Source organism: Mus caroli, chromosome 5 (genome assembly GCF_900094665.2).
Source record: "Mus caroli chromosome 5, CAROLI_EIJ_v1.1, whole genome shotgun sequence".
Lineage (NCBI taxonomy): Eukaryota > Metazoa > Chordata > Mammalia > Rodentia > Muridae > Mus > Mus caroli.
In genome coordinates, this window is record NC_034574.1 from 114,695,307 (window position 1) to 114,704,153 (window position 8,847).

The 8,847-nt window shown below is 45.8% G+C and overlaps 1 protein-coding gene across 2 annotated transcripts in view; it reads left to right on the forward strand.

The window, feature by feature from the left end:
- The window catches only part of Brap (BRCA1 associated protein), a 27,846-nt gene that overhangs the window by 6,317 nt on the left and 12,682 nt on the right, over positions 1 to 8,847 (forward strand). For both annotated transcript variants that reach the window (XM_021162535.2, XM_021162536.2), the window contains exon 5: positions 6,219 to 6,332. In XM_021162535.2, the coding sequence (XP_021018194.1) occupies positions 6,219 to 6,332 (114 nt within the window). The remainder of the gene's footprint in view (positions 1 to 6,218; positions 6,333 to 8,847) is intronic.

Below are 8,847 nucleotides of genomic sequence, written 5' to 3' on the forward strand. Positions count from 1 at the left end.
GTTTTTTTTTTTTTTTAAATTCCAAGACAGGGTTTCTCAATGAGGCCCTAGGTGTCCCTGAACTAACTCTGTAGACCAGGCTAGCCTCTAACTCACAGAGATGGCATTCGGATCAAAGGAGTGTGCTACCATAGCTGGCTTCAGTTTTTGCTTTTTTTTTTTAAACGTTGGTGTTGATTGGTGGAATATTGAAGTGTTAAGAATGATTGACAATACAGACACCAACAGATGCCCTGAAAGAACAGAGGTGTTCTTAGACCTGAAATGGCTTGTACAGTTTTGAATTAGGAAGGCTGTGTCATTTCCTCCCTTCCTTGTACTGCTGTAAGCATGTTGGTTCTTAAGAGCATGTGTGTTTATATAGAAACATAGCATGAGGTGAGTTTTACTCATGTCCCCGAGGGACTGTCCCAGCTTTGGATTTACTCAAGCTTTTTTTTCTATGTTTTTATATCCTGTGATATTTGTCCATTGAACTTTGACCATGTTAGCCAGGTGGTGATGGCGGCACAAGCCTTTAATCCCACCACTACAGAGGCAGAGACAGGCAGTTTCTGAGTTTGAGGGTACACTGGTCTACAGAATGAGTTCTAGGACTACCATGACTACAATTTGTGGAAAACTAACTTCTCTCAGCTCCGTGGTCAATGGTTTCCTCCAGATCAAGTGTCCCATCCTGCTAGTTGACAAATTGGTGTTTTGACAGATCATTTGTTCTTGCCACTCTAATGGGTTCCTAAGGTTTGTGGGTGAAGGGAACTCGTGACACAGACTTCCTTGTCCAGGAATGCAGGGTGGACGGCGGTGGTGGGTGTTCAGTGATATGTGTGTGTTATGTGTGTGGTCAGGGAGGGCAGCTTGCAGGAGTTCTCGCTCTTCTCCATGTAAGCTACAGGGATTGGGTTCACGATATTAGGCTTGGGGCAAGTGACTTTACCCACCAAGCCATCTCACTGGCCCCTGCATACAACTTTTACAAGTTACACACCACTTATTCATTTTGTATGCGTATGTATGTTGTGCTCACGTGTAGATCAGAAGACAACTTTCAGGAGTTGATTTGCTTTTTCTACCATGTGAGTCTCAGCCTGTGAGGCTTGGTAGTGGACGCCTTCACTTGCTGAGCCATCCCACGTAATCTTTTTTTTCACGGCAGTGATTTACTAAGTATTTCTGGCTGGATTGGAATTAGCCACTTCTGCCAGGCTGGCCTCAGGCACAGAGATCTGCTCGGCTCTGCCTCCAAAGTGTTTGGCTTAAAGATATGTACTCCCATCCCACATCTCCATATGTAATATTTAAAGATACTTTCTTTTCTTTCTGACAAGTTCTCATCTGTGTTTTATACTGTGGATTTCCTTATTTATCCCAGGCTAGCCTTGAACTCTCAGACATAGTCCTCATCTCAGCCGTCTGACCTGGGATTATAGGCATGGACTTGAATGCCAAATTTGGGCTTATTATGTTCTTAGACAGTTTATAATTTAGTTCTGTGCCTTATCCTTCATGGTACTTGTTAATCCCTGGTATAGTGTAGACACTATAAAGTATTGCTGTTACTAGTGACTTAAAAACAATGGCTGTCCCCTCACCACTCCTGTGTCCCAGTTCTAGCTCTGAGAAATGGCCTTCTCCATCTTGGTGATTAATGTCTAGCGGTGTGACTAATCACTAACCTCTCGGCCGCCAATTTCCTCACCTTTGAAACAAAGACTCAGAACCCTCCTGCCTCCAGGGGACACCAGCCAAGAGTCTGGCTGCAGGCAGGACTGTGAGGACCAAGCTAGTGTCACGGGGCCTTTGATGTTCTCGCTGTTCTTGGCACTAACTGGAATCACCGAGTCTGACCACTTAGGGAGCTGCTGGCCCATGTCTCTGGAGCACCACCTCAGGAGACGTCCTGTCAGTCAGGGGTGAGGTCTATTTCTGACCTGAGTGTCAACTTCTGAATCTGGGTCTACAGCAGAGTTGAACACCTTGGCTTTTGTGTTTTTAATTTTTTAGGACTTATTTTATGGGGCATGGTGACACATGCCTTTAATCCTAGTACTCAGGAAGGAAGCAAAGGCAGAGAGATATCTCTTGTTGAGTCTGAGGCTAGCCTGATCTGCTTAGGGACAGGACAGCTGGGGCTCTCAAAACACAAAAACATTTTAATTTTCCATGCACTTGCATGTATGTCTGTGCGCCATTTGTGTGTAGTGTCCATGGAGGTCAGGAAAGGGTGCCGCATTTGTCTGGAGCCATGTGTTGTTGCTGTGAGCCATGTGTTGTTGAACTACAACTGGGTCTTTTGAAAGAGCAGCCAGTGCTATTAACCACTGAGCCATCTGTCCAGCTCTCAAAACACATTTTTAATATTGCTAGTGGTAGGGTGCTTTGTAAAGTCAAATGGACGACTTAGTACTCTTTCCTTTTGGTTTGGGTTTTTCAAGACAGGGTTTCTCTATGTAACAGTCCTGGCTGTCCTGGAATTTACTGTGTAGACCAGGCTGGCCCCGAACTCACAGAGATCCATCTGCATCTGCCTCCCAAGTGCTAAGATTAAAGGCGTGTGCCACCACCACTCGACGACAGCAGTGCACTCTTATACTCAGAACTGTGTTGAAGGGACCCACAGAACAGGTATACACATAGGACCCAGCTAGTCACTTCCCAAAGTTAGGTCAGAAGCATCCTGTGAAGATTGTAGCCTGAGTCCATATAAAGGCAGCTTTCGGTGTTCTCCTGTCTTTCCCTGAGAACTCAGAAGTCTTGTTAGTGTCCTGTAATCGCTGTTGGCCCTAACTGCCTGCGTTTACTTTCTTGTGTGTTGGTAGCAGTCCCTTCCACCCCAATCCCTTCCAACACCGCCCCTTCCTTCCAATACTATGTAGTAGAGAAAGGTTAGAGGGGAAAGCGGGTGTAGACCTAAGGAGCCTACTTCCTGCTGACAAGAGTTCCCTGGGCCAAGTCCAGTCTTTGTGGTCAGAATATCTCCAGCCAGCAATCCAGCAGTAACAAGCCCTGCAGCAGGCGGGGCGGCAGCCACCACAGGCCTTCCTGAGTCTTTCCCATTTACACCCTCTCCAGAGTCCCAAATGTAAACTGTCTTCAGCTGGCAAAAATCAAGCCCCTCCTAGCACAGGAAACATTCGGAGTTAACGGCTGTGGGCAGTCTGAAGCAGCCCCATATCCCACACCTGGGATTACAACAAAATCATTCACAGAACATAACTGGGTTTTTTGAAAAACCAAAATTCTCACTACAAAACCAGGGCTGTCAGGCTTGGTGGCAAGTGCCTTTACTTTTTGCATCATCTTGCTGGCCCCTGCCCTCTCAGCTTTCTTTGGAGGTTTGGGAAAAGTCATAGATTGATAATATGACCTTGAGGAAATCTAGTCTTTGAGGAAGGAATTTGTAAGTCATCATCAGAACATGAAAACCAAAATGGCTGGGTCACGGTAGGGGCCTCCCTCGTGTGCTTATGCAGGACTGCCTGGGATTCTGGTCCTCTTAAACATAAAAGCATGGAGAGCCCAGCTGGCCAGTGCTGGTACACACCTTTCATCCCAGCACTTGGGAGGCAGAGGCAGGCGGATTTCTTGAGTTCCAGGACAGCCAGGGCTACACAGAGAAACCCTGTCTTGAAACAAAGAAACAAACAGTAAAAACACACTCAGCTCTGCAGCTATCTGTGACAAGTCTGGCAGAGGAAGCTCTGATCATAATGGGTTGTTCCTCTCAGAGTTGAACAACAAATTAAACAAAACCTGAAGTTGGCATTCTTTAAATTTCTGGTTGTTTATAATTCTAGCATTTAGTCTCTCAGGACAAGGTCTCCTGAGGTCATTAAAACTGCCCTAAAGCAGTGTTTACTTTTCTGTGTATGAGTGTTTTGCCTGTGGGTACGTCATATACTGTAATGTGTGCGTGTTCTTGGAGCTCCGAAGAGTGCATCTGACCCCAACCACTGAAGTTAAGGATGGTTGTGAGCACCATGCAGGTGCTGGGAATCAAACCTGGGTCCTCTGACAGAGCAAGTGCTCTTTACACTGAACCATGTCTCCAGCCCCTGCCCCTCAGACTCGACCCTTCCCTTCCTCCCCCTTCCTCTCCCCTCCCTTCCCTTCCTTTCCCCTCTGCCTCCCCTCCCTTCTTCCCCTCTACTTCCCCTCCCCTCCCTCCCCCTCCCTCCTTTCCCTATCCCTCCCCTCCTCTCCTCTTTCTTTCTTTCTTTCTTTCTTTCTCCAGACAGTTTCTCTGTCTATCCCTGGCTATTTTAGAATTCACTCTGTAGACCAGGCTGACTTAAAACCAGCCTCAAAAGTACATGTCTTTGATACAGATGAACAGTTCCCTCACAAATATAATGTGCACAGTGTAGGTTGGGTTTAGTCTCCTACCTGTCCTTTCTGTGATGAGTCCTGTTATTTGGTGAGCGCTTAACACATCTCATGATCCAAGGAGGCCTCTGTTTGTTCAGCAGCCTTAGTCAGTGTCTTGTGCTGTAGAAGTTGAGCCCAGCCTGGCTCCTTCCTTAGTAAGCACCTCAGCCTGTGAGATTTTTCTCTTCATCCAGTAATGTCTCTGGGGACACTGGAGGATGGGGAGGCCTCTTCATTGTCCCACAGCCAGCTCTACATACGTGAACTTAAAATTCACTGCCCCTTCAGTCAAACTACATCAGGATTGACCGCCCTTCTTGGGGCTGAGTTTAACCAGTAGGCTTATGTGAAGAAAGCATAAATAAGCAAAAATCCAAAGTGCAGGTCTGGAGAGATGGCTCAGCAATCAAGAGTGCTGGCTGCTCTTGGAGGGGATCTTAGTACAGTCTCTGACCAACCAATTGGCAGTCATAACTGTAACCACACTTGATGGGGATCAGACGCCCTCTTCTGGCCTCCTCAGGCACTGCATGCATGCGGTACACACACGTACAGGCAAAACACCCTTACACATAAAAATAAATGTAAATCTATGAGCTTACATGACTGGAATGGAATCAGAAACTGTTGTACTGTGGCTTTGAGATTGAGGGCCTGAGAAGGAGAGGCAGGTAGGATGCTTTGGTGGAACAGCCTTGATGGAAGAGAAAACAGTTTTGTTTTTGAGGAAGCTGTCCCCATCCCCTAAGCAGCTCATCAGCATGAGTAGTGCTGAAGCAGGCGGCCTTCCTTTGTTTAGTCTGATGCCCCTGCTGGGACAAACTGAGTTTAACACTGGAGTCGTCTTGTTGCTTTACACTAAGCCTGATCCAGTGTTGGTTTACCGTTACCTTCTCCATGTCTATTCCAATTTATGTCCACCATGAAAGAGCAGCTCAGTGTTGAAGGCTGGTTAGTCTGGGTTGTGAACTGCCACATGCGGAGCTGAGCCCTGGATCTTAGGGAGAGCAGGCAGTGCTCTTAAAAGCCCCAGTGTAGGACACCTTGATCTGCCGAGGCATCCTGACAGGTGATTGGTGTGGAGTGCTTCCTCAGTCAACTGAAGACGAGCTGGCTTTTCATACGTACTGTTCCTTATTCTTTAACAAGATGATAAGTTTGGTTTGGTTTTTCTGAGACAGGGTTTCTCTGTGTTCCCTGGATGTCTTGGAACTCACTCTGTACAACAGGATGATCTTGAACTCAGAGATCCGCCTGCCTCTGCCTCCCAAGTGCTGAGATTAAAGGCCTGTAGAAGGATGCCCAACTTTCTTTTTTTCTTTTTTCTTTTCCTCAAATGAATGATGGTTCTTTAAGGGCATCATGTATGTATGTATGCTTGTATGTCTTTATTTATTTATTATATGTATGTGAGTACATTGTAGTTGTAGGCACACCAGAAGAGGGCATCAGACCCCATTTCAGATGGTTCTGAGCCACCATGTGGTTTCTGGGAATTGAACTCAGGACCTCTGGAAGAGCAGTCAATGCTCTTAACCTCTGAGCCATCTCTTCACCCTTAGCCTCTGCACCCCCGCCCCCATTTTTTCCAATTTTTGTGTGACAGTTACAATTTAGTTCCAGAATTTTAAGAAGTATGTGTCTTCTTCCAAGTGCCACAAAAATAATGACTACTGGGGAAAGAACTGTCCAGAAACTTGTAGACAGATGGCAGGTTGAATGTTCTCTGCTCAGCACATGGCACTGCCTTTTGCCTTCTCCTCTGATTGCAAATGTGTGGGGATGTGGGAATGGAGAGTGCATCTTCCATGACCAGCCTTTATTTTCCCCTCTCCCTATGGTATGCACAGGCTGATGCGGACAGTTTCTACATGGCGTGCAATGGCCGCCAGTTCAACTCAATCGAAGATGACGTCTGCCAGCTGGTCTATGTGGAAAGGGCTGAAGTGCTGAAATCTGAAGATGTAAGTGTGAAGTCTTCTTACATGTGATGAAATGTTGATCTGTACAGAATTGAATGTTAAGATGCTTGCCAAACATCAGGAATAGGCCTTCCTGTAGAGACTGAGAGTAGAAACAAGATAGGCTCTGGGGTCTGGGAGAAAAGGGGAGTGGGAGGGGCCAGCAAATAGATGTAGAGGTTCTTCTGGGCTAATGGTTTGTTGACGGATGGTGGTGCCGGATGTAGGATGAATGGAGTAGTTGGCCTGGACATACTAAAATCCACCCAGTTTAAAATGGAGAGTCTTAGCACTGAATAGGGAGGGGCATGAATTCACAGGTGGTTTGGCAAGGTCAAAGCTAACATTGCAAGGCCCTTCTTAAAAAACAAACATACTAAAAAATTTTATATCTCAGTTTTTAAAGATTTATTTATTATTTATTTTATATATATGAGTACATTGTAGCTATCTTCAGACACTCCAGAAGAAGGCGTCAGATCTCATTACAGATGGTTGTGAGCCATCATGTGGTTGCTGGAAATTGAATCAGGTCCTCTGAAAGAGCAGTCAGTGCTCTTAACTACTCAGCCATCTCTCCTGCCCATTATATCTCCTCTTTAAGATGTAGAAAACAGGTGTGGTAGCACATGCATGTGACCCTAGCACTCAGGAAACAGAGGTAAGAGACTATTGAGTTGGAGGCCAACCTAAGCTATATAATAAGATCCTGTCCCCAAATCAAAGTAAAGAAAAGATTTCTGCCCTGTTTAAAACCTATCCCAGAACGATGGAGTACAGTTTGGAGCAGAAAGAAGCATATTTGTTCAAACTATTAACCCCAGTCTCCATCCTAGCTTTTTGTTTTAGGGTTTCTGTGTAGCCCTGGCTGTCCTGAATCTTGCTGTGTAGACCATGCTAACCTTGAACTCACAGAAATTCATCTGCCTCTGCCTCCCTGGTACTAGTATTAAAGGCCTGTGCTACCACGCTTAGATTTTTGTTTTGTTTGTATAAGGCAGGCTGTCCTAGAACTCACTATGTAGAGTAGGATGGCCTCAAACTCATAAAGATCCTCCTGTCTCTGTCTCCTGAGTGCTAAGGTTCAGTCTTGCTGACTACATGCTCTGGCTCTCATCTGCAGCAGGGCAGCTCCCTCGGAGCCTGGCCTGTACTACTGGCTCACTAGGCCATTTATAGTAAATAGCAGACTTGGCTCTGGAGGCCAGAGAGCTTCCATGATGCTGTAAGATTCTCTTCCTTTTCAAGGAGATCTTAATAGCCAGGCTTTCTCACGATTTTAATCCTAGTATTTGAGACAGAGGAAGGTAGATCTCTGTGAGTGTGAGTCCAATATCTCCTCTACAAATAGAGTTCCAGAACTGTCAGGGTTTCACACTCAGCAGATAAAAGGTATTTCCTGCCACAGAGCCTGTGAACTGAGTTCAGTGCAGGGAACCCACGTGGGTAAAGGAGAGAACTAACTTGTGAACGTTGTTCTTGGGCTTCCACATGTGTGTAATAGGTGTACACACACACACATATGCACACATATATTCTAAATATAATGTAACTTATTTTTTAATTAGCTATTTTGGTGTTTTCAAGACAGGGTTTCTCTGTGTATCCCTGGCTGTCCCCGAACTCCCTCTGTAGACCAGGCTGGTCTCAAACTCATAGAGATCAGCCTGCTTCTGCCTCCCTCTGCTGAGATTAAAGGCATGTGCCACAACTCCCCAGCCCATAAAAATTTAATTTAAAAAAATTTAAAATAGACCCTAAATTAGACCCAGAAGCTGGCCGTAGTGATGTAGGCCTGGAATTTGAGCATTCAGGAGGTAGAGTCCAGAGGCTGAAGAGATGGCTTAGCACTTAAGCTGCTTCCTGCTCTTGTGGAGGACACAGGTTCAGGTTTTCAGCTCCCTATATGGCAGCTCACATTGCCCTGTGACTCAAGTTCCAGAGGATCCAGTGTCACCTTCTGATACTCACCGGCTCATGCATGCACCTGGACTATGCACATGTGCACACACGCGCACACACACACACACTCAGACACAGACATATACAAGTACAGGTTTTAAAATTAAAAAGGTAATGGGAAGAATTTTAGAACATCAAGGCCTTCAACTACTGCACAAGTTTGAGGCATACCTGAGTTAAGCTACACATCCAAAAGAAACAAAAAAGCAAGATTTAAAAAGGGGAATGAGGGCAGGTGGGGATTGGGGGCTGGAGAGATGGATAACAGTTAAGAGCTCTGGCTGCTCTTATGGAAGATTTGAGTTCAGTTCCCAGCACCCACAAGATAGCTCACCACCATCTTGTTAACTTCAATTCCAGAGTATTTGTTGCCCTCTTCTGGCCCTCATGAGCACTGCACATATGTTTAGTACCCAGACATTAATGCTGGCAAAACACCAATACATATAAAAATTTAAAGCCGGTTGTGGTGGCGCACGCCTTTAATCCCAGCACTCGGGAGGCAGAGGCAGGTGGATTTCTGAGTTCGAGGCCAGCCTGGTCTACAGAGTGAGTT